At 43.0% G+C, this 26,701-nt stretch overlaps 1 protein-coding gene across 2 annotated transcripts in view; it reads left to right on the top strand.

Annotated features, from left to right (window-relative positions):
* The window catches only part of LOC149329989 (uncharacterized), a 44,104-nt gene that overhangs the window by 7,455 nt on the left and 9,948 nt on the right, over window positions 1–26,701 (top strand). Inside the window, exons 5-6 of one of the 2 annotated variants that reach the window (XM_089560708.1) lie at window positions 4,704–4,757; window positions 5,521–5,733. In XM_089560708.1, coding sequence (XP_089416834.1) covers window positions 4,704–4,757; window positions 5,521–5,733 — 267 coding nt within the window. The remainder of the gene's footprint in view (window positions 1–4,703; window positions 4,758–5,520; window positions 5,734–26,701) is intronic. The other variant, XM_089560709.1, reaches the window with a different exon arrangement.

Raw genomic sequence — 26,701 nt, 5'->3', positions numbered from 1 at the left:
CACTAGTTTTTCCAGGCTCATAAATTGTCCTGCCTTTCTTAGTTGTTATAATGCCTCTACTTCTAGCCATCATTTTATTTATTTCATATCTGCTTTTTTGTCTGTTTTTTGGCATAATATTTTTGCTAGGAAGTTTCAGGTGAAGAGATTACATAAAAAAAAAGATTACATAACAGTCATAGCTGCATTGCGGTTGGCTATTCAGCTTGAAATTGCAACTGAAACATTCTTTTTCTGGTTGTAACTTATGAATGTTACCATATTTTTATGTTTAGTCCTGCCTTCAAAAGGTCAGTGGAGGACATCTCATCCGCACCTACGTAGAGTGTTGCCACATGTGACGACAACGACCATTGGGCCACAGCCACAAATGTAGTCATGTGGCGTCAGAAGTGAAAATCTTTCTGTGGCAAGGCATAGGATCGCATTATAAGCTGGCAGTCTGTCGATGCAATGTAAAAAAACCCCAATGTTGGATGCACTGCCTCCCTGACGTCCCTTCAGCCACATATGTGGCCAGATATCATGACCAGTTTCTCACCTTCTTATCTCCTGACTGCTCAGTAATCTGGTCATACTTTTCTGCCGCGCATATGTTTGCATATAGAGGTCCGAATTAAGGCTCATGGACGTATGTTCTTGATCTGACGCTGTTTGGGTTAAGTTTATACCAAAAGTGAACAGCTTATCTGCGTGTCAAAAATGTTGTGCTGATTGCAAATCTTTGTACTAATATGAACTCTCAGCAGCATGGAGGGACTTGAACAAAGCTACCGGCTCATTACTGCACCTGCACAAACTAGCTATGGGGATGGGACGAAATACTGTCTTCCTTGCTTCCGCAGAATCCCCTTCTTCGGTCACCCGCAGACGTCGCCAGCCAGCCTCACCCTCAGGTGTCCTTGTTCGCGGCAGTTAATCATTCCTGCTCTCCACTGTTATTAAACAAGGAGGCAAAAAAAATCAAAGCGGGCACCGTTGTTGCGAAAACACAGATCATAATATGAGCCTAATCCGGACTCGCTCAGGACTCGTGTCACGGTCTGAATTTGAGTCCGGATCTAACTTGCTCACCACTCAGATAATTCTCAAGCTCTCAATATGAGCCTGAGTTGGTCTGCTCATGACTCACAGCCGCCGTGGTGGCTAAATGGTTATGGTGCCCGGCTGCTGACCCGAAAGACGCGGGTTCGATCCCGGCCGCGGCAACTGAATTTCTTTGGAGGAGAAATTCGAGGCCCGTGTACTGTGCGATGTCAGTGCACGTTAAAGAACCCCAGGTGGTCGAAATTTCCGGAGCCCTCCACTACGGCGTCTCTCATAGCCTTAGTCGCTTTGGGACGTTAAACCCCATAAACTAAACTAAACTAATCATTACTCCCTCCATTGATCTATTATACATATTCGATACACAAAGCATATGAACAATGTAGTTTTAGCTTTGGAGACTTCTCCTTAATCTGCTACACAATGTTTCGAATTGCAGGCATGAGGAGCAGTGTTAGGAGGACGTAGAGTACATGCTTGAGGAAGCACCTTTGAGTGTAAGCTACTGCTACATATGCAGAACTTTACCTTCATTTGTATGCGTGTGCAAAATTAGGTGCATGAAAATCCATTTGTCTGTGCTAAGAGAACTTTCCAGACCAGCTGTGCTGAAAATATGGCAAGTGGCATCGTATTTAAGTTGGTAGAAAACAACAGTTTCAAAAATTTGTACTCACAGTTTATAGTACATTGCCATGCTCTTCTTATTCCCTGTCCATATCCTTTCACATTTTGTGCCCACAGAACAAAGAAGATGGCAGAATGTGTAGTCAGACGTAGATTTTGTGCATTTTTACTTCTTTGTACATTGCCATTTGCTCAAAAGCACACAGGCCGCGTTGCTTGTGGCATTTGTGTTTGTTTTGTAGTGACACTCATTTGTTCTCCATTACTTTGCAGGCCATTATCGATAAGCCAATGTGTTAAAGGTTCCAGAGGAAGAAACCCTCAGTACCACGCCTGCCAGCCTTCCATGACTCCATTGCTTGATGCTCATAAGCTATAAAATTGCATGTGCAATGATCTCAGTGCATTGTGACTATGTACAGTCTTTGTCAAAATTAACCAGGCTGCATGGTTTGATTCTTACTCGCATAACAGGGCCCTCACGGCTTCCCTAAATATCAAAAAGTTATTTGAAGGTGAGAATAGGGGTTCTTCTTACCATACAGAGATTTAGAGCTTGAGGGCTGGCATAATAGCTTTAATATACAACCGAGAAGCAAAACGTGCAGCCTGGTTACTTTTGACAAAAACTATACAGAGTTAGATGGAGGTGTTTTGAATGATTTTTCTTGAATTACAAGGATGTAAATAATAAGGAAAATGAGGACTGCCCTCGAAACAAATTTTTTTTAGTGAACTCATTTTGTAAACAGTAAAATTCTTTCCACACGAATGACACCAGGCTTGGAATGGAGAGGGTACGAGGGAGTAGCGAGATTAAAAAAGTCACCAAGTTCTTTCTTCTTTGCTCAAGGGTCGTTTAACAGCACTCACTGGCGTGCAATGGTTGAACAGCTTAAATTAAGCTCTCAGTTGGAATCCCATATCAGTCACGGTACTAACAGAACACCTGACCACATAGAGCAATTGAGTAAAGCCTGCAACATGTGTACTCTCGTGGTGGGCGATTAGTAGTAGTAGAATCACATTATTTGGTCACTGAGAGGCTGAATGACCATGGGGCATTGTTTCTTTTTCATCTATGCAATATTCTTTCATTTTTCACTAAAAGAAGAAAAATAAAGGGTGATAATTGTGTGCATTGAAATTATTCACCTTTTGTGCATCTGTGTTTTACACTTCAACCGTTATCCTTAATCTTGTGTGTATGAGCTCGAATCTGCGGATGTTTGCTTATGTAATTCGATGTAACTCTACCACTTCGCACTTCTGCTTTGTCTCCTGGTTGGGGCTTTGTGATGACTGTAGCTGTAAAAAACCTGTGCTGTATTGTGTGGTGAATTTTATATCCCATTGTATTTGCCACTGTTTACTGGCTTTGCTGAAGAGTACACTGTGATTAATGTACTCTTAGCATTAGTGACTTTCTAAACTAAGTTCATTGCTGTGCTCATTTTGCCGGCATTCTGAGATCTTCAGTTTTGTTTTGAGGCCTTTTTAAAAGCAGGTTACATTTGGCTGTATGGACTGTAATTTGACAGTGTTATGTTTTTTTTTTTAGTTTTCTTACAATACTGAATGTATATCCGCACATCTGGAATTCATCGTGTACGGATTTCATTTCATGGTGGTGTTATGGTCTTTGATTCGTTTTTTTTTAACTGGAAATTGTTTTATTATGATGCAAGCAATTTAAAAAAAAAACTGACCTATGTCTTCTTAAGCTAAGTGTTTTTAAGCTGTCTTTTTACACTATTACACAGTGCAGTGCCAGTTTTACCAGATTTACTAATCCACAGTGTTCGTTTTTTAGTTTCGCCTGACTGGTTCCCTTGCATCACAAAATGTTCGTAAAACGAGTGTAGTGCTGCTATGATTTCTGCTCAGAATATTGCAACATCTGATGACAAGTCGCATCTTTATTCGCTGTTTCTTGCCACATTCACTCTCGCTGCCACGGTGGCCTAATCATTGGAGCGTGCATTTCGCATGTAGGATGTGCTGGGTTGGATTCCCTGTGCCGCTAGGTACCCACCTGTGGTACGATACGCAAGCTTTCCTTCTGGCTTCTGCTTTAGTGAGTGCCTGGAAATGGGTATTAGATCCCCCCTGTGTTAACGAAAGTGCCTTACACCATGATGCTCTTTGACCAATGCTGCCCTTGCTTCTTAAAAAATTCATCACTGTCATCTTCAGCTCTCACTGTTATTAGTTCCATTGAGCTTGCCTCATCATCATGTTCACAGAAATGGGCTTCAGTGCCATCCATGGTGTTAAGAAAGCTGGTCACTTTGAACCTTTTTCAGAGCAGCGTATGGAGAAACTCGGTCATGATAGTTTCTTTCTTCCCCCCTCCCCCTCCTGGTTTCTTGTCCCAAAATTGGCGGTGAGGGTACTACACGAGTAAATCTGGTATGCTCTAATTGCATTTAGGACAGAATAGTGTACAATTTCAGATTTGCTTCTACTCGATTAATTGCACTCTTGGCGACTGTGGAGGTGGAACATCACGTTAGGCATATAGCCACATTCGTGGGCAGCTGTAATCTGGGTGTTTTCTTCAGTAGTTATGCTTTGAAAGTTTTTTCCCTGTGTGCAGTACAACAAGCATAGAAGGCTTAATTAATAAGCAAATGACGGCTGTATCAATATTTTGGTTCATTAAGCATGAATGACACTTGTTAGTTCTTACGCCTGTATAGGCAGGCTTGTGCTGTCCTTCCCTTGAAGCGAGAAATTGTGCATGTTCATTTGTCGATGAAATGGCTGTTGGCTCCATTCCATTAGGTCTATGAATTTGTAGGCAATCATCAGTTTTTCGTGACCACAGGTACAGTAGTCATCTTCATGGAGAATTTTAAGTGCGGAATATTTCTTTTTTAACTCACTACTTTTCAAGCTAGCCCTACTGAATTTACACAACCGGGAAAAGATGTTTTATGAGATTTTATTCCACTTTCGCCATGTCATGCACATAACACCACATGAGCTAAGTGTCTTAGTGGATGTAATCTGGTTTTCACATGCAGGCTTGTGCTCCAGGGACCACAAACATGCTGTACCTTCTGGACATAGCTCACCAGGTTAGAATCGGCAGTTTTTCTCCTTATATGCTTTCGTGAAGGTTGTCTCTCAAAGAGCAGTTTGTAGGATACGAAAGCTTTAGTTTACCGGGCTTTGGTGAATGATGGTGATATGGGCGTTCAATATTCTGCAAAGTTGTTCTGTGATAAGTGAACTATACTCACCGAACTGTCTCCGCTGTGAGTTCTGTTCATTGATGCAAAGAAATTGTACAGGAGACCAAGGGCTCATCTGGCTTATAGCCTTTAGCCGTTTTCTCCTATTAGACACTAAGGAGGAAATAAAAGGAAGAAAATGGCATCATGCATTGGGCTAAGCATAGCAGACTGCCACTTGTTTAGCCATTAAGCCCACCTGTGGGGACTTTGGACAGTGTTCGCCATGATGCCAGTAATGTAAGCACTGGGGTCCAATGCAGCAACTTAGGTAGCAAACCGATTATTATTCCGGTTAACCTCCCTGCCTTTCCTCTTCTACCTCCTCCTCCTCCTTTGGATGGATTGCAAAACCTGCCCAATTTTTTTGGCAGTGGCAACATTTCTTGCAGCCTAAATGTTTTTTTGCCCGCGTGCAGAAATGACTATAGAGACGTGTTGTTTGAGGCCCGAGTTCTAAGGCTGACCTGTTGAATGAAATTGTTGACAGACATCCACAGCTTTTGATGAGTGTGACCACTGCGTTCAACATTTATTCCTAGTTCCAAATGAACTGTGGATTGTTTGTTCTTGCAGTTTTTTAAAGTTCTCCGCCTGTGCAACACAGGTTCAGTCGTCACACAGAGCGGCCATGGTGCACCTGCTGTGGAAGATTCGACCAGAGGAAGGCACCCTGTGAGCCGCTGCATGGAATCTACTCCTTCAGGCATGGGGAACCACCGGAGTAAAGCTGCAAGAAATAAGCTGCACAAATGCACCCACTGCAGCAAGGGATTCAAAAGAAGAGACCATCTAGTGCAGCATCTCCGAGTCCATACAGGTGACCGCCCATACCACTGTGACCACTGTGGTAACAGTTTTATACAAAAGGGCCATCTGGAGGCACACCAACGCACTCACACAGGCGAGCGACCTTATCGTTGCGACCACTGTGGTAGCAGCTTTGCACACAGCATGAGTCTGGTGACTCACATCCGCACCCATACGGGTGAAAAGCCCTATCAGTGCCAGCTGTGCCCCATGGCTTTTGCGGCACGTTCAAGGCTTGTTTGTCATGTCAGATCCCATAAGGGCATAAAGCCCTTTCAATGTGACTTGTGTCAAAAGAAATTCAGCGAGAGGAGGAATTTGAGCTATCACAAGAAGGCTGTTCACAAAAACTAGCAGTGGTCCGTGATGCCCCTGGTGTAAATGTTTGACTAATCCCAAATTTGTCTACAAGCTAAGATGATTCTAGCTGACTACCCTATGAAAGGTGCCGGTAGCTAACCTACATCAATAATTACATTTTATGCTTTGTTCATTTGGACAAACTTGTCTGGAAATGACAGTTTTTATGCCTTTAGACTGCGCACACACTCTCTCCGAGTCATTCCTGAAGATGGAGAGGGAGCCTGCTATTCTTGTAAACTTGCATGAACGGAAATCAAATCACTGTCACACATGAGTAGCATCACTTCTTGTTGGACCGAGACTTTCGAAAACATTGTACTCAGTGTTATTCTCTGGCGCTAGTTGTCACCCTGCCTCAATAAAGAGATTTGGGGGAGTGAAAGGTTGCACAATAATTCATTTTATTCGTGCAGTCTGAGTGGGATAATTTTTGTGACACTAATTAGAAATTCACTTATTAATATCACTGAACCTACAAATATTAGTATGACAATAAAGGAAAACTTGTTCTTGTGTAAACCTTTGTGTTTATTCCAGCACTGTTAGTGGCAGGAATGAGTGAGGTCAAGTAGGTGTTCAGCCTCAAAATGATGTGTCTTGCGTTAGTTTGAAGAGTTCTCTGTTGTTTGGAGCAAGAACTAACAAATGATTTCACTAAAATCTGCTTTACCATTTCTCAGAGCACTGTCTCTGCTTAATATAAATGGCATATTTGTGGAGCATTGTTTCCACGCCATGTTTAATCTATTTTGTCTGTCAGAATAGCAACTGTCCGTGACCATTTCACATTCTGCTAGCTTCCATGTTGTGTTGGTGTTATTTGAAAAAGCCTTCTTGATTTACATAAGGTGTTCACGATAACACGCTACAAGGTTCGTGGCTGGTAAATGCTATGATTAGTGCCGACGATAAACATTGTATTGTAAAGCTCATAATTTGGGTCCATTGTTTGAAATCGATTAGTGCACATCAGTATCAGTCAAAAAATCAGTCCAATAATAAATGTTCGGAAAACAGTACAAAGTCATTGTCTTAGCATTATTTATCATGGGGGCTGGTCACATTTTGACACTGGGAGGCTTGGACCTCCTGCGCAGTTCTGTTGCTGTACCTTCCCACATGTGACGAGAATAAGATGGCCAACCACCCCTTTCTAACAATCACAGCGTGAAAGCCTGGAGTTTTTATTTTCACCCATAATGTGATATATGCATAACGCCCGCACCCATATCAGTTGTCGTCCCTGTCACAGCTTTTCTAGCATGAGCTCCGCTATCTCTTGATAAATTAAGGTATGAGGAAAGCCCACTTCCCCGACGGAGGGGTGGGGTTGAATTGAGGTGTCATCGGCAGTGCAAATGATAGTACAAAAATCCCGCCTATTGCATGCTGCATATAGACCATGCACTTCTTATGTGCCTATAGCAGAAGTAGTGCCGACAATTTTAGGAGAATCTTTGTTGCTAGGCTAAGGAATAGTGTAGACATGTAGATTATGTTCCTGAGCTTAACTGCTAGCCTGTGGCAACATCAACTGGCTTGTCAACTGGCATCAACTGGCATGCCGAAGCTGCTCGTCACAGGCTGTTTGTTGTTTGGGCAACGGAGCCTCCTCATAAGCTGTCACCGCATTTTTGGTAGTTTTTATTTTTATTATTTTGAGGGTGGGGCTGGCATTCCATGTGTCAACCTTCAAATAAATCGGGCATTTCTTCTGGTCTCTTGAAATACGAGTTATGAAGATTTTACTACCCGTCATGCTATTAATTAGTGGCAACTTATGTGTCAGTTCATGGAACTCAGTTGGTCACTCGTTTTGCATGACCAACCGCACCGGTGGCCCAGTCGTTTGAGCTTCTGCCTCACATGTGGCAGGTGTGCAGGGTTTGGTCCTTAGTGCCGCCGGGTGCACTCTGGGGATACAATGGGTACAAGCTTTAACCTTCCCGGTGCTCAGCTTCTGTAGGGTTAAGTGCTTATTAAATGCGTCTTTGAGCCCACCATGAGTAAAAGAAAAAACTTTGTGCCAGGGGACAGATGCCCTTGCATCATAAAAATTCATCATCATCATCATTTTGCATGACCACATTTAAGGTTGTATGCTGTTTATCCTGCATGATCAACAAGTGCACACTTCTGTGCACATTATGTTTTTTTTTGCTTGGTGCTGTGTCTGTATAACTTTGTTTACTTGCGTTCCAAAGTCCATAGACTGTTCGGAAAATAATAAAGGTTGCCCGTTAATCTTCTTGTGAAAATATTTTTAGCGTGAACAGATGTGCGATATTTGGTGCGATATTCAAAGACATTTTCTCTGTGCACTTGTGTTCAATTCGTGTTCCAAAATTTCAATATTTTCACGGGCCAAGCCACTCTTTGTACTGTCAATCATTCCAATGAACCTGCCGTATTGCCATGCGGTTTAATACTCGCCAGCTCTGAAGAACGGCTTTCTGTGCAAGTTGCCTCGCTCACTGACAACGTTTCCCGTCCAAGTAGACACCGCGACCTGACCTAATCTCAGTTCCTGGCCGTGATCAACAAATCCCTACCCATCGGCGACCGTAGGATATTGGTGGCCATTCTTTTGAAGCATGCAGATGTGTTTGACTTCGCTTGCGACCAACCACCGACGATTCCAGCTTCCCATACCCATCACATGATAAATACTGGATCTGCACAACCCATTAGACCGAAGCCATACCACGTCTTGCCTTCAGATCGTCAAATAATCCATGAAGAAGTCCGTGACGTGTTGCACCAGGGCATTATTCAGAAATCGTCAAGCCTCTGGGCCACTCCAGTGATCCTCGTCAGAAAAGATGGCACACAGCGATTTTGTGTCGACTATTGCCGCCTCAACAGTGTCACAAAGGATGTTTACCCACTCCCACGTGTTGATGATGCCATCGACTGCCTCCACTCAGCCTCCCACTTTCCCTCTGCTGACTTAGTTTCCAGATACTGGCAGATCCTGATGCAGCCGAAAGACAAAGAGAAGACAGTGTTCGTGACACCTGATGAGTTTTATGAATTTAATGTGATGCCATTCAGCCTTTGAACGCTCTTGTCACTTTTGAATGATTCATAGATACGCTTTTATGCGGCCTGAAGTGACAAGTTTGCATGTGTGATCTAGATGATGATGTTATTTTTTGAAGGACCTTCTCCGAACATAACAGCCGCTTTGCAGTTGTCCTGGACTGCATAGAGAGAGTGGGCCTTGTGCTGAGCTCTAAGAAGTGTCACTTCGGTGAACGCCAAAATCCAATAGCTTCTTCCTCTATCTCCGCTTATTGCTCATATGGTTGGCAAGGATGGTGTCAGGCCCGACCCACAGAAGATTGAAGCTGTAAGCAGTGCCAGAGAGCCCAATTCTGTGGAAAAGCTCAGGAGTTTCTTAAGACTTCTTAGGAGTTTCTGAGGAACTTGGGCATATTTTGGGTGCTTCATTCCCAAGTTTTTTAACTTAGCCCACCCGCTTACAAGTCTTTTGCAGAAAGACATTCTTTTCCAGTGGACTCCCAAATGCAACTCCGTGTTTCGCCAGCTCAAGCTTCACCTTACCTCGCAGCCAATATTGCGTCAATTCTGCCCGAGAAACACCCACTGAACTCCACAGTGATGCCAACGGCATCAGCATGGGTGCTGCGCTCATCCAAGGTCATGAGGGCAATCAACACGTCGCTTATGCCAGTTGCACCCTCAGCAAGTCTGGACATGATTGCACTGTGACGGAGCAAGAGCGTCTTATCGTTATTTTTGGCGTACAATATGATTTCATTCGTACTTTTGGGGACACGCTTTTTCAGTGATCACAGACCATCATTCTCTGTGCTGGCATGTGAATATGCGTGACCCCTGGTGGGCATTACACCTTATAGAGTTCCACTTCAGAGTGTCCTACGAAAGTGACCGCCAACACACCGACGCACGCTGCTGCTCGCGTCTACTATTTTCGATGATGAAAACTTTGACCACTATCTTGCCGCCATTTCCCCAGAGTTTTCGGATCTTGCCACTTTCAAGACCAAACAATGCAAGGATGAGTGCTTGATGCCGCTTTTTGCCGAAGCCCGTGACCCGACGCCAGCCCTTTCTGCATTCACGACTGTTTACTCTATTGAATGAATTACTCATCTAAAACTGCGCACTTTCTCGTCGTCATCCGGCTACTCTGTATTCCTATGTTCTACACACAACGCACAATGACGTCATGGCTGGGCACTTGGGGATTGCCAGGACCCTTAACCATGTCAATGAATGTTTTTATTGGCCAAAATTGCGTCGCACGCTTCAGCGTTACATAGCCAGGTGTGTGTGCAGCGTCAGCGGTTTAACATTCTGACAACTTCTCCGCTGGGACACTTGCATCCTCGAACAAGTGGGTCTCGACCTGCTAGGCCTGTTTCCCCGCTCTTCCAACGATAACCGATCGGCCATCATGTGTGTTGATCTCCTCACCCTTTACTGCGAAACTGCTGCTCTACCTTCCGCCACCGCTGCTGAAACCTCTGTCTTTATTCTTCATGCTGTCATCTTCTGGCATGGACCTCCTCTTTTGCTTGCGCACTTCTTCATTGCTCCTTCAGAGTCCATAGGTAGCACGTGACAATATTACTGCTGTTCGTACAAAGTGCAACATCATCATCATTAGCCTGACGTACCGGTATTCACCTATGGGGCAGGAACTTGGAGGCTAACAAAAAGGGTTCAGCTTAAGTTATGGACAACGCAATGAACTATGGAAAGAAAAATGATAGGTGTAACATTAAGAGACCAGAAGCAGGTGCTGTGTGTGAGGGAACCAATGTGGGTTAATGACATTCTTGTTGAAAGCAAGAGGATGAAATGAGCTTGGGAAGGGCACATAATGCGTAGCCAATATAACCGCTGGTCCTTAAGGGCAACAGAGTGGAATCCAAGCGAAGGCAAGCGATGCTGGGGGCGACAGAAAGTAAGGTGGGCTAATGAGGTTAGAAAGTTTGTGTGGATATTGTGGCTGCAGCTTGCAAAGGACAGGGTTAATTGGAGAGACATGGGAGAGGCCTTTGCCCTGCAGTGCGCATAGTCAGGTTGATGGTGATGATGATATATTCTGTAAGTAGCTCAAGCCAGTCTCCAAAAATGCACATCAGTAGCAACAGTTTGAAACTGAGCTAAAAACAAGCTCCACTTTCCTTCAAGGAATTCTTCACCACAGCCAATGGGATGCAAACTGCATTTGGAGCATCTGTTTCCGGATTCCTAGTATAAACACAGAATCAAGCACACAAGCAGCGTAGTTGTGAAGTTTAGTATGGGGGGGGGGATTCACAAGAACTATGTTCTCATTATAGACTCCCATACTAGGCAAGCCTTAAATTCAGATGTACTCAGCAGCAGTTATACTCTCCTCTGAAATCACATGAGTATCACCTATCAGGCTACTCTGTTAAACATAGCTTCATGCATTTAGTGCAAGTTGCTGGAATTGTATACTTTATTATTTGATCATGCCTGACTCGTATTTAGACATACATTTTAATTTCTTAACCAAAGTTTTTGTTTGACAAAAAGTTGGCAGACTACTCAAAATACAGCCGTTTGCAAGCCTTGGATTGTGGTATACATCTCCAAGCATGAGGTAAGGAAAGGAACCTTCTTATACACTCCTAGCCTACTAAGACTTCCCTTTATCATAGAGTACATTCGTAGCACATCTATAACTGGCTCTGAATAATGTAGCTTTAGAAAATGAGAAAAGTACCCTGTAGTCTGCTAAATTTAGCTATCTTGCAAACTAAGTTAAAGATGACTGCATGAGTTTAGTACACTGTCGAGAGTTTTTCACATGTTTACTGCTAGCAATTGTGTTCCTCCACTGTGCCATCCCATTTTCCGAATGTGTGTTACTGGTAATTAAAGCAAGAACGCAAACTGCAGAGCAGTGCTGAGTTTTCCTAATAAAACAGCGATCATTGCAATGAATAACGTTCACTCTTATAATGTGTCTTTGATGAATCTCTGTTATGCATAAGAGCCATGGTAACCGGTACGTTATAACAAACTTCTATTTATCGCCTATGCTACTGACGTCGGCGTCTGCAGAGACGTGTAGTTATATGCTGGATTAAAAGTTCCTGTATGTGAGCTACTCACCTAATCATGAGCAAATATTGCTCACTAAGTAGCAAACTTTGGTTTATGTTCTTTGAGATTTAACTAAACACTGGTAATTGCCTGTATATTTCTAGAATTAAGAATAAACTCCTGTTGGCTGCGCATACAGTTTCCGCATATGTGAGCCAGATAAACATAGTTAGTGAGATAAACATATTTAGTGAGCCAGATAAACATAGATAGTTAGAGGAACGATGGCTCTTCCTTTGGCTTAAGGGGGAGGTGGTCTTTGAAAAAAATTTCTGCTAATAAAGTCATAATTATGGAATCTTCATGAAAGATGTATTTTTGTATGCTGATTCCAAATATGTAATTTAATTTTATGTAAAATGTTCTTGTACACTATGCGTAACTTTTTTGCCAAGAGCTTTCAAGAAATTTTTCTGTAGAAAACTTGCTAGAATGCATGCTATTTGCTTCTCTTGACATCAAGATCTGCAATAAGTGTAAAATTATTATCCTGCCTATTGTAGGAGCTGAGTTACAAAGTTTTGAATTTGCCACTTAATTCATAAAGGGGAAGAGAAATATGTATTCCTGTTTCTGAAGGGTGAACTTCAAAATCCTGTGACTCAACTTCTATGACAGGCAGGATGATAACTTCACCCTGATTGTATAGCTTGATGTCAAGAGAAACCAATGGCTTGCATTCTGTCAAGTTCCTCTCAGCAAAGTTTCTATAAAACACACGGCAAAATGTTACATAAAATGTTGTGTAACTTCAGAAGGACTTATTGTACATAAAATGAAATGAACGCTTGGCATCGGCATGCAAAAGTATGTGGTCCTTGTAGAGTTTATAATCGTGACTTCATTTATAAAATTTTTTTTCAAAATTCACACTTCTCTTCATTTGTGCAAGAAAATTAAATTTCATTTAATGAAATGAAATGAAATGTTCTCTTTGAGGACCTGCTCAACTTGTCTGCCTACCGAGCCAAGCCTTCAGTTGCTTCACCGACTGGCAGTGGGGAGCAGCCCATTCTTATGGCTGCTCGGACAGCCTTTCTTGCAATTGTATATGCGAGCGGCAGCACACAGTGGGCAATAAACTTCCTTGGATGTCTTGTGGACGTTTTGGAAGTTCATGGGACGTCCATGGGAGCTTTGATGACCATTGCGCAGTTTGTCATCAGTTACAGAAAATCCAGGTTTAAATTGGTTCTTAAAGAACACGGACCAATTATCTTGTACATACTTCATATTACCACACATTAACACATTTTTAGAAAAAAATAAACTGTGCATGAGCATAGTATACAAGAATATTTAGGAAACAAGAAATATGAGGAATACGAAGCATCTTGTGCTAATTGTTAAAAATCAGCAGACTATGTGTTGGAAGTGCCATTGTACAAAACAATTGGGAAAGAACAGTACGGCTATCTCAGAATGCATCCATCTTTTCTGCAGTGTTACGCTGTCTCTGTGGCTGTAGAAAAAATAGTAAATGATAACATTGAGAACAGCATCATTTCCACTGATTCTCTCAGCATACTCGCCTCACTTCACTATGCGAATGCAGTTTCACTGCTAGTCGGAAACATCATATACAACGTAACAAGAGCCGCAATAGACGGACACAAGAAATTTTTGCTGTGTTCCGAGCGACATCGGAATCAGTGGCAATGAGAAAGTGGATCAATGGGCTGCACAGGCTCGGCACAAAGAAATCAAGAGTGAATATTCCCTATGAATGGTACTCTATAAGCTCTATACTCAATAAGCATTCAACCACCATCGTTGAAATCATTAGCCTATGTAACATTTGTATGGCCCAAACTGGAGTATGCATGGGCTATTTAGGATCCTAATGAAAATGATCTAAATACTCTAGAAGTGATACAATATCACACCGCTAGGCTCATTGTCTCTGCTTATTAGTATCATGAAAGTGTCGCCAAGCTAAAATGCTATGCTCATCTCACAGATTTAGCTAACCGATGTCACATCGCCAGACTATGTCTATACCACCAATTCTATTATCATGTTCTGTATGAGTCTGTTGCCATGTTTTCATTCCACCCTAGTGCACTTCCAGCCGCAGGAACCATGAAAAGGCCACCTTTCCTCTGACTGCCTGCTCATCTGCACATCTGTCTTCATTTTTTGTACGCACTGCGAAAGACTGGAACAACTTTCCTGACCATGTCATGCTCCATACTGACCAGTTGATCACTATTCAAGTCATCAACTTAAGCAATGTTATGCTCTGTAACCCTAGCTCTCCCGCATGTATTACCCGTTCAAGGGCCTTTGGGGTAGTAAGAAACAAATAAGTAAAAATTCTGAAATTAAATATTGAAGTAAATCTTAAGATACACCTAGTAAAACTTATTATAGCAGAAGTGAGGTCATGGTCACTACTAAAACCATTCATTGAAGTCACTTATAAGGATATACATATAAAAAAATAGGTTTAAAGATCCTTCAAGTAAGTGCATGCTAAGGTAAATTAAGACCCTCTCCATTTTCACTGAAGAGTATGGCATTCATGATCAAGCAGAGAGAGAGAGAGCAGTGATTAGAATTGCAATGCGGGACTTGGGTCATATGATTACTTGAGCATCATAAAGAAATAAAAGCTGAAATAATTTGCTTATTATTAAGTTTTCTGGTTGAAAGCTGTTGAAGTTTGTTATTCAAGTTAATCAGTCGAGAAAACTGTGTAAAAAAATGTATCAGATCTTATTAAATGTGAAGCCTGGAGGAACACACTATCAGATCAACCTGTGCTCACTGCAAAAGTGATGCAGTGCCAATAGCCCCCTATAGAAGAATTTAAATGCTTAGATTACAGTACAAATCAATCATAGATCAACATGTTCAGAACAATGCTCGTCAAATTTCAAATCAGGTCACTTATTAAACTGAACAAAAGGCACGAATGCCTGCAAGCTGCACGCTTAGCTCTTTCGTATATATATATGTCATTAATTAAAGTCATTTTATGTTGTCTTTGCATATATATTATCAGATGCACACATGCACAGTTTCATTCCTGCAAAAGAGGAGTCATCTGTATGCAAGTTGTGCAGAGAAGTGGTCACCATAAATCACGTATTTTATGTTCATGCCCAAAACTGGACAAAGTGAGGAAAAAATATTTTCAGCTGTTTTATTCTGAATATCTGCCGGTGTTTTCACCCTTGTTTGCTCATTGCAGAAAGTGCACTTGTGGAAATGTCTCGTTTTTATATATTTTAAAAAAGCAAGCTTATCAAACCATGAGATATTTCATAAGCATCCCAGAGATTTCTCAAAAGCAAACAAATAGATCTATTCTTTGGTGGGCGCATGGTAGTCGTAGTCGCATACGCTCCATAAAACTCGACACAAAGACAAGCACGCTCGTGATATATCTTGCTGACCGATATATCTGCTTTTGAAATTTGCTCCCAGGAATTTTTTTCGTCGAAATCCGTCAGATAAATATGGAAGTCCCTGTATGTTGTGGAAAAGGGAACAGGGAGCTCGCATACCAGGGTAATACCTCCTCAACTCCGCAACGAATACGCTAAAATCCATTACAACTGCCGGAGCAGAACGTTATACCGTCTACAATCGCAATTAACGATGTGTCCCTCCACAGGATCTCGTTGCATAGTGTCACCTTATCGCATTTTCTGAAAATAAGCACGGACAGGAGCTGTATTTTAAAACTGTACACATGATCAGGTCCTCGTAACAGGCGTTTAGGATAGGCGTGACATGCGTTGTGCGTGGCGGCATCGAGCTGGACGGGTTCTGCGCATTCAACGCGTCGGCGGAGTGTAGTTTCAATACAGTGGAGAGTAATCGCCGCATATGGTTTCTATTCGGGCAGTTAGCAGTGGCGACGAGCAAACCATCGCACGTGCAAATTAAGCCGGATATAAAATTCGGATACAAAATTCAAGCATTGCGCTGCAGCGGGTGCGATATCGAAACCAACAGTTTTGCTTTCGATCCGCTGGAAGGTCACAACCGACAGCCGGTTTTCAAACAACTATAGTGCAGTGGAGAAGTATCTCCACATATGGTTTCTATTCGCGCCGTTCGCAGTGGCGCTCAGTAAACCGTCGCACGTACAAGTTAAGCCGAGGTTATAAAATTCAGATAAAAAATTCGAGCATTGCGCCCCATCAGGTGCGATATCGAAACCAACAGTGTCGAATTTCGGTTTTGCTTTCGATAGCTTTGGAAGGTCAGAACAGAATGTCAGTTTTCAATCAACTATACCTTGGGCACAGATCAAACTTTCTTTCGTCGTTAATACTTAATTGAGGTTGTACACATGGTCCTGATAATGTTTTATTTTATACATTTATTCAAACGTGCCTACGCTAACCTTGAGAGGTGAATGATGGCGCAAGCTGCATCGTGGGTGGCATCAATAATCGCACACTTTTCGTTCCTCGGGGCCCTACTTTTCGTGTGTTGCCGGCAATTGTGACAGTTCCTCCAGGTTCCTCCAGCTGTTGCTTTACATAATTTGTGTGTTGTCGGCCTGTAAGGAGAATAAGACGGAAGGAGTGCGCTGACGTATCCTTGCGGGATTCTGCTGTTTCTGTGCTTCTTCTTCTGGTGGTTCCGGCTTGTTCATCATTGGTGAGGCCGTTCTGCGTTGGGGGAGTTTTGGCCAAGGCTTCGGTTAAGACGTAGTTCAAGTGAACCTGAGGGGGCGTTTCGCTGAGAGATGTCTTTGACCTCCCCAGGTGGTCGGTTGGCAGCTTGGTTTGCCAGCTTGCGAGCCCAAAGCCTACCACTTGAGTCCTTATAAAAAAATGGCATTGATGCAATTCCTGTGGCTCTCGTCCCAGTCGGTGAGGGTGCGATCAAAATGGAAATCCCCAAACTGATTTAACGGGACCTAAGATCATTGACAGCCCACTATCTGCAGATCTCTGAGTGCGTCCATTTGGCCGTCGAGGCATTTTCTGCAAGTCCCCAGAAAACGCTTATGTAGCAGACTTGCTCCAGTGCAAAATTTTCAGGTCATTGCCAGTGAGAGCATTCATTCCCGAACAGCTTGCATGTGTCAAGGGTATTGTACGCGGTGTCGACCCAGCATCTTCCCCGCAGGAAATGCTGTTTCAGGATGCAGGAGTTGGAGTCCTTTCTGTCTGTCGATGCAGTAGAGAGGTCAACGTCTCGCGTGTGCCTACTGAGTCTGTGATAAAAACTTTTGCCGGCTCTTCCTGCCATGATGAACTAAAAATCTGGCTGATTGTAAACCGTGTGGACACTCTGCAACCGCCCCCTTTACAATCCTCCAACTGTTGGTGGTTTGGGCATAGCAGCAAAGCATTCAAGTCAGAGACCTGCTGCCATTTCATTGGAGAAGGTCATGCTGCTGATAACTGCTCCTCAGATCAGCCTCATTGCTGCCTCTGCAGCCATAACCACCCAGCAGATGGTGCCGATTGCGCAAAATGCAGTGAAGAGCTTAGCTTGTTAGACATCACCAAAGAGAAGGGGTGCTCCAGAGCTGATGCTTGCGCTCTTCTCAACAGAGCCGCCGCGGTGGCTCAGCGGTTATGGTGCTCGGCTGCTGACCCAAAGGACGCGGGTTCGATCCCGGCCGCGGCGGCTAGAATTTCTTTGGAGGAGAAATGCTAGAGGCCCGTGTACTGTGCGATGTCAGTGCACGTAAAAGAACCCCAGGTGGTCGAAATTTCCGGAGCCCTCCACTACGGCGTCTCTCATAGCCTTAGTCGCTTTGGGACGTTAAACCCCATAAACCAACCAACCATCTTCTCAACAGGAAAAAGATTCATACACTAGTCGTGTGTGCGCTTCTGTTGAGGGCATTGAGTCCAACTTGACTGCCTCCATTGTCACCACTGTAGAAAAAGCCCTTAACAATGTGGTTGAGCGAATGCTAAACACAGTTTCTGAGGCGTTGGCTCAGTTTGCTGCAGTTCAATGTGTGTCACCATCAACATCCGTTCTGGCAGCAACGTCTGCATCTGTGTCAGCTTGTGCAGCTAGTGCTAGCCGCTCAACGTCACCTGCTGATGCTTCCAAGGTCCCACCTCACATCTCTGTTCCTAGCAGTGCATGTCGCCCCGACATGTGCACAACAGATGTCGAAATGTCCTGTCCTACGCAGAAGTGTTGTGCTTCCTTGTCACCATCTAAATCTGGTTCTTCCCAGATGAAAGCTAAAAAAGGACCACCTAAACTTCCTCCGCCTCAAAGAGGCGGTTTCTGCCTTTTCGATTGGTCAAGCATTTGCAGACAGCCACGACCAGAGAAGCTGGCCGCAGGAATTAGTACGACTTCCTCAATTACTATGGTGGGAATTAAAATCTCCTGTAATTACTTCACCAGACACCAAGCTGTCTAAGCAGTCTGTCCTGTGTACACCTAAAGGAAAATAGACATTAGCAACAGTAATATCGGCACACTGCGGAAATGAAATTTTGATCGCTAAAAGCTCACAGTCAGGAACAGGAATTTTCTTAGAGATAGATGCCTGACAACACATATGTTTAGCTAGCATGGTTACCAATCCGCCTCCCCTACCAGTATTTCGATCTGATCCGAGTTACAATGGAATTGCCACTCCGTACTCTCTTCTCTTCCAGATCTAGAACTACTTATTCACAAACACAACCCTGATATCACACTTTTACAAGAAAGGTGGTTATCACCTTATAAATCATTTTCAGTGAGAAACTTTAGAATTTTCGGATCAGATCGAAATACTGGTAGGGGAGGCGGATTGGTAACAATGCTAGCTAAACATATGTGTTGTCAGGCATCTATCTCTAAGAAAATTCCTGTTCCTGACTGTGAGCTTTTAGTGATCAAAATTTCATTTCCGCAGTGTGCCGATATTACTGTTGCTAATGTCTATTTTCCTTTAGGTGTACACAGGACAGACTGCTTAGACAGCTTGGTGTCTGGTGAAGTAATTACAGGAGATTTTAATTCCCACCATAGTAATTGAGGAAGTCGTACTAATTCCTGCGGCCAGCTTCTCTGGTGGTGGCTGTCTGCAAATGCTGTACACTGCTGCAATTCAAGAGAAATAACTTTTATGCGAGGTGTTGCTCGCTCAGCCATTGACTTAACATTATCAGCAGGCAGGCTATAACTGATTGGTCAACAGAAGATACGGGTACATCTAGGGACCACTTTCCTATAACTTTCACTCTCCGGTTTTCTCTGCTCAAAAATAGTTATGTAACCCATAAATTTGTCAAGCATAATATTTATAAAAATTTGATGTCCGCCTCACTTGCCTCTATAGTCAGTACTAGCCGGGATGACAGATCTTAGCAGACAGTCTAATTTTTGCAAAGTGCAGTAGACCACTCGATATTCACTGTGCCTGCAGCAGCCTCTAATACACAGCCATCTCCCTGGTGGACTGAAGAATGTGAGAAGGCCTATCGTCGCAGAAAAGCGGCCTGGAAGAGGCCATCCTGCAACCAGAGTCCAGCTAATTGGTTAAATTACAAATTTTTCTCTGCATGTTTCAAAAGAACAACTGCAAAAGCCTAGGAGGAGTATAACCAAAATTTAAACACATATCTTTCAAATCCTCGTAATCTGGAGGCCCTGTATAGATTCATGGAACGTAACAAGAGTTCTCCAGTCGCTCACCTCACTTCTTCAACAGTGTTATCAGGCTCAGGAAACCGTGGAGAGTATTGCTCAAGGACTGGCGTTACATATATAGAGAAACGTCCCATTGTGCACAATCTCACCCCCTTCGCATTATACCGAGGTTGACGCATCAGAGCTCCTCTCATTCCTGGCAATGTTGCATCCTGCAGCTCCAGGAGAAGATGGTGTCACCGTTGGTGTGATTCAAATTTTAGCCCAGGATTTTACAAGAAAACTCCTAGATGTTTTCAGTGCTTGATTGAAAAATGCATGGATTTCAAGCATTTGGAAGATAGCGAACATTATTTTATTGATGAAAGATGCAGGGAAAGGATACATGAGAAGAATGGCCTGAGGGGCGAGTTGGTGCATGGTGAAATGAACGGCGGTGCAGCAAGGACACTTACAAGTAACTGTTTATTACATGGAAAGGTGGCATATTTAAGCATACAGCTCAGGCATGACACTCATCACATTATCGCTCCGAACCAAACATGTGGAAAATAAGCAGCAACATCAGGAGAACAGACAAGAAACCTTTAACCCCTGCAGAAAAAAAGTAGAGATTCTGATAACAGAAATTAGAGGATGAGGCCATCTCGTAGCAAAAGCAGTGTCAAACAATCTTTTTCATTAAAGAGTTTCTCTCTCTCTCATGAGAAGCAAAACCAGTCAGAAACCAAATATCGAAAATAAAAAGTAAAAAAAACAAATGACAATCGTAGCAGAGGCAGTCAGAACCCGAAAAAACAACACAAAGGAAAACATAAAAACAATAACAGAATTAACAACCCGCCTAAACAAACAACAGACGGCCGCTATAAATGCAGGGCTGAAAAGATGCACAGTACATGACGTCACAAAAAACTATCAAAAATGGACACTTAATTTCTACTGAGGGATACTGAAGAGTCGCTAACACAAGTGCTTCCCTTCTTATTGATCATAAAAGCCTCAAGAATTTCACGTGCCACCTGATCACAACTCCTGCCCAGAATCCTTATTCCGTTTAGCACTGGCTCACACTTCAAATCTTTACAATGTTGGGGCAAATTTGACCCGCCTCCGTTTTATAACGATTTTTCTAACGACAGGGCGCGGGAGCATAAAAAATCGGTAGAAAACGGAGGCGGGTCGAATTCTGCAGGGGTTAAAGGTTTCTTGTCCGTTATCCTGATGTTGCTGCTTTTTTTCCACGTGTTACGTTCAGAGCGATAATGCGATGAGTGTCATGCCTGAGCTGTATGTTTATACATGCCACCTTTACATGTAGTGAACAGTTGGCAGTGTGCGCATGTGGTGTCCCTTTCGTGTTAGCGTCCTTGTTGCACTGCCATTCATTTCAAAGCATACGTCTTAGATAATATTCGGCCGATTGGGCTAACTTCAAATCTATCCAAATTAATAGAAAGAATAGTGCGTAGTAATCTCGCAAAACATGTTCAAGATGTTAATGGCCTTTGCTCAGTACAGGTTGGCGTTCATCGCGGATGCTCTATATGGTCTGCACATGTGGATCTGGGGAGTAGAGTCTGGCTCTCGATATGCAGAAGGGAAGTTTCATCTTTGGTCACTCTTGATGTAGCAGAGGCCTATGAATAGTATAGAACATACTATTTTACTTAACAGACTTTCGCAGTTACTTTCTCCAACCTACATTTATGCGTGGATATCTGAATTTCTGAAGGACAGACACTTTTACTGCACAGTGGGAACCCTATGTTCTAATACTTATTATCAATCAAGAGGAGTGCCGCAAGGTTTGGTGCTGTCGCAGCTGCTTTTTTAATATTTTGGTCAGTGACATCCCCATTCGTCCTGATATGTTTTCTTTTTTTGCTTCGGCCTTGGATATTTATTCCCTTTACCAGATTCTGCAGGGATATTTGGATGCTCTTGGAGTTTGGTGCATTGTATTAATTTATCCTTGAATGTTATTAAATGTGGCATACTGGTATTTCCTCCAGACACGCTTTTGCACATTTCATTAGTCTATCACTCTAACCAGATTCCAGAAGGGTAATTCGTTAAATATCTGTTACTTATCACCCAGCTTTAGATTGGAGCCTTGATATAAAGAACAACGTGTTTAAAGGACAACACGCTCTAGGCCGGCTGAGACGAATCGGCAGTAAAAAGTTCGGGATGTGCCGCAAACTACAAGATTCAGCCCTTAATCTTACTGGAAAGACGAGTTCTACGTCTCTGCCTTGGTCTCCCAAAATCAATTTCAAACACTCTGCTTTATCTCGAAGCCAGTATCCCTTACCTAATTTCCCGCTTTCAACTACACACGGTGCGAACTTTCGTCAGGTTGTTGGACCCGATGACTTATGTTAGTACTCCTAATTTTGTGTCTCAGCCTGCGTTATTCTCTTCTCATCATTGGTCACGTTATCAAATGACACAAATTACCTTAATGCAGAACCTTTTAACACCGATTGGTGTTGATCTCAGTTCTTTGCAGTGGGTTGACAACACGCCGGCAGCAGTGGAAATCCATTTTGACCGCATCTTCCCATCTGATGCGAAACACAAGCCCGCAAACATTTTATACAGTATTCTTTCTGATCACATAGCGGAATACCCCCATCATATGGTGCTTTCTACCGATGCCTCCGTCATCTGCCAGAAAGCTGCAGTTGGCATCTTTTCGCAGGATTTGGCATGGAGCTATTCTGTCCGCAAGCCAGAATATATTCATATATTATTTGCAGAATTCTTGGCTCTTGGAATGGCCCTGCACAAAATTCCATGTCATGTATCCCACATTATCATCCTGGTTGATTGTTTGTCAGTATTACTTGAGAAAAAGATTTTTTGAGCCGTGTCCTGTGATTTCTTGTCCCGTTCACTTTAAAGGAGGTCCGTTTTGTCTGGGTTCCTGGCCATGCAGGCATTCATTCAAACGAGGTGGCTGATTACTTGGCAAGGTCAGCTCCTGACTGGTCAGTGACACATCCCGTCCCGAATTTCAGTCTGCTGGCGATTCCCAGGTTTCAGCGGTTCCAACACATATCAGCCAGGTTACGCGATCCCTTACTAAATACCAATGATTATCAACACTTAGCATGTAATTGCAATGTCCGTTCTTGTAAAACCAGGCTGTGTGAGGTATCAATGGCGCGGTTGTGGTGCAGAATTCCCAGTTTAAATTTACATCTATACAGATGTGGATGGTCACCAACAAAGTAATGTGAATCATGCGGGGACGTTGAATCTGTAGACCATTCCTTTCTCTATTGTCCAAAGTTTGCACCACAGAGAAAGATTTACCTGGAGGTCTCTCTCTCCCGGTTAGGGCTCCTGTTTTTATCGTGCACTGCGCGCGCCAAAAGATTTGCATTGGGTTCAGTTTGTGGGATTCTCCATGATTATATAATTTCAACTGGTAGGTTGATTCCCTAACTCTTTTAAAATGCTTCCTTTCTTTTTTTTCGCCTGCAATGTTCTTTGTTACTTAACTTTCAATATTCTTCTGTCGTTCTCCATCGATACATTTTTCAAAATTCACGTTTGGCTCCTATATTTTGTCGTAACTCTACGGAAATTTCCTTATTTATGCCACTACACCTTGGCCAATCCCCCCATGTGAATGTGTGCCATTCTTATTGAGAGGATGAAGAAGAAGAGGAAATCTATGTACATACAGATACCCGATTAACGTCACTTTTCCAACGTGCGCTTGTGAAGACATGGTCCGTCTTTCTGCCTGCGTGCCCAAGTGTCATTGTGCTGTCACGAAAGATTCGGGCTTGTTAAGCCTTTTACCGGTGGCATGAAACCCGCAGAAAAGTATAGGCAATACCAGACAAATTTTCTTCAGTGAAATCTGCTGGAGTTATTCCTTTAAACCTTCTACTTCAACACTTGCATCAGTGGGCAAGTGGACACAATAGGCTGCAAAGCTGTATTTGGCGTTAATTTATGAAAATTCACATGGAGTGTGTTTTCAGCCATGACCATCTTATTGAGACTCGGTCGCCTGTGAACTTTCCACACCTCATTTCTGTCGTAGCAGGCTTCAGCAAAGACAGCATGTTCGTGGAGCGCGCCATTCGCGTTTATTCTCGGATGTCTGCGTTCTTAAGTGTTCCTAATCGCATAGCAAATGCAACAATTTGTTATCTTGCTGTCTAGAGCTTTGTGGTAAAAAGGGTGATTTATGAATTCTGTGCCGTTATGTGTGAAAACTGTTCATGGTGCGTTATGGTGACTTGTGCAAGCTGGTTAACCATATCCTGATGGCAGTACCTGTAACCAGCAGTTTACACCGAAAACTGGTACAAACAGCTTCAACGCATGTCACCAGTGTTTTTTTTTTTTATACTGAAGTAGTCTCCTCGGCATGCAACTACAAAATTCTTTTTCCGCATCCTAATATAGCCACCTCACAGGAATGAAAAATGCATGATACCCTTCCCTTCCACTAAATGGCCTATTTTAAAAAGCAGGAATACATCCCATAGCCATATTGAAATATGCTGGTGTCGTTTTTTTGTCTCTCTGCAGGGCCTTTTTGTGTGTTCTCAGTTTTTCAGGCATTGGAGGAGCACCCGTAGCCAGGATACGAAGATTCCAGCAGAACTGCTGCCAGTCTATGCCAACCCATTGCTTGATGCTTCTATCCTGTAAAATATCCCAGTAAACCATAAAACGTCACATAGACATCAGCGAGATATTTACACTTGACATTAGACATCTCCACTAGACATCCATTTTAGTATCGTTTACGAAAAATCTATGTACCCGCAGCACGAAAATTGGGGTCCAGTCCACGTTATAAGTACATACTGCAGACATCCAGCTTGACATTTATCAGATATTTGTGAACATGTAAGTACGCCCAGTCTACGTAGTCTGGACGTCTATATAAAGAGAATATGACTATACATAGATCAATATCCAGGTGAAAATTTCTAAATGGTTCCAGTCCACCTGTTTTAAGGGACACATTTCCAGTTGTTGCAACTGGAAATTTGTTCCTTAAACCAGTTGCGACTGGAACCAGTTGCAATACGAGATGCAGCTGACACCTGTTACAATTCCAGATGGAACGGAGACCTACTGCATCCCAGCCACAGACTTCCCTATGGAGTCGTCGGGACGTCCAAGCACTCCAGCTAGCTCAAATACAGTTGAGTAAGCGAGTACATGGCCATCACGGGAGCCCAAAACACTGCAGATGACTTCTGAGTGCGTCAGTCTTTTATTGCGCTCGGCGCTTTCACTGAATCTTGAATCTTCTCGTTGAGCATAATCGTCAGGTCTACAGATGAGGTGGCGTCAATACTCTTCTGCCGAGCCCAATAAGTCAGGGTTGCTGCAAAAGAAAGCATAATTGTTCACTTTTATAGGTGACAAGAGAATAGCATAGCAACCACAACAAACAAGCCCAGTAATTTACGGCATTTTTACCGATGCAAGTCTATGAAGCGTCAAAGGTTGCCCTTGCAGCACTAAAAGGCAGTCGTGCTGAGCGGAGTATGCTTGCACATGCACTTCGGCACACCATCCGAACGCATGCTCACATTTCGGTAGTGGAGGCCAGTTGCATACATCACCAGCCTTTGTTTCAATACACAGCGAGTTTGGCAAAACAGCCAAACGAGTGAGCGTAAAAATATAACGTGCCGATAAATGCGTTAGAATTTTTTCATTACGAACGCAAAAATAGCATAAAATACACTTCAATGAGTAAACTGAGACTGAGTACGCACCAGGAAAGGTCACGATTCCAGCCGGTGAAAACTACTTGTAGTCCTAATTCGTACTGACGGGTCCACTTCGCCGAGTAATAAAAGCAACAGGATAGATAAGCGGGTGAGTTAGTGATACATTATGCAAAAAAACAGCGCGAACAAACGGGGACGAAAGGAAGAATACACAGGAACAGCGCTTGTTCCTGTGTATTCTTCCTTTCGTCCCCGTTTGTTCGCGCTGTTTTTTTGCATAATAAAAGCAAGCAAACTGTCTTCCTTCAGCGCTCCATCAAGGAAAGAACTGTTGAACAATCTCGCCAGCAATAATAAGGGAATAATTCTGTGTCGAGGTTCTTCAAACACAACGTTCCCACGGAACACGATGAGAAATTGCACACACCGTGCGCTCTACCATTGCTGCCATGGCTGAACCTAGCCTCGTGCGGAGTGTGCGAAACTGACACATGTTTTGTATCGTCTCTTTTTTATACTTAGTAGTATGCTTGCTGTGACACGAAAAATAAGTTAATAATTTTTAAATTGTAGCATATTACTTTTTTTCACAGCTGCAATCGCCATGCGCAGTTTGCGCTATTATTGATAAAATACGATACGAACTTCCGCTGCCGCCTGTCCGCGGCACAGAACAGGCATATGGGCAGCGCATGTAGCATGAAGGCAAGATAACCAATTATCATTAGGGTAACGGGCTAGATTCAGAGAGAATGCAAGCACAGCAGAGAGGATCAGGGCAGGTGGGCAGCTGAGGTTCGGAAGTTTGCTGGGATAAGGTGGCTGCCACTGGCACAAGGTTAACTGGAGAAATTTTCGGCCTGTAGTGGACATGATGATAAAAAGCGGGACTCAAGAAGTTTATTCTCAAGAAATATGAGGTCACACATTCAGCTACACAAATGCCAAAGCTTTCCTCAGTTCAACATTCCAATAGTTATCATTGCTAGTGCGATTAGCAGATGTAACACATTTTTGAGAACAAATAACTCCCAAAAATTGAGCTGAACCAATTTTTGTACTTTAAATAGTTGGATAAGTTGAATAAAACATGCTTAATCAGAAGAAAATGGTTATTATAGTCCTGGCTGCTGAATAACAAGAAAGTTTTTCAGTGCGTCCTCACTTTTCAGTGTGGTT

The sequence above is a fragment of the Amblyomma mixtum genome, chromosome 9 (genome assembly GCF_055824585.1).
Source record: "Amblyomma mixtum isolate Tamu chromosome 9, ASM5582458v1, whole genome shotgun sequence".
Taxonomy (NCBI): domain Eukaryota; kingdom Metazoa; phylum Arthropoda; class Arachnida; order Ixodida; family Ixodidae; genus Amblyomma; species Amblyomma mixtum.
Note: the sequence above shows the minus strand (reverse complement) of the source record. Positions and strands in the feature narration are given on the sequence as shown.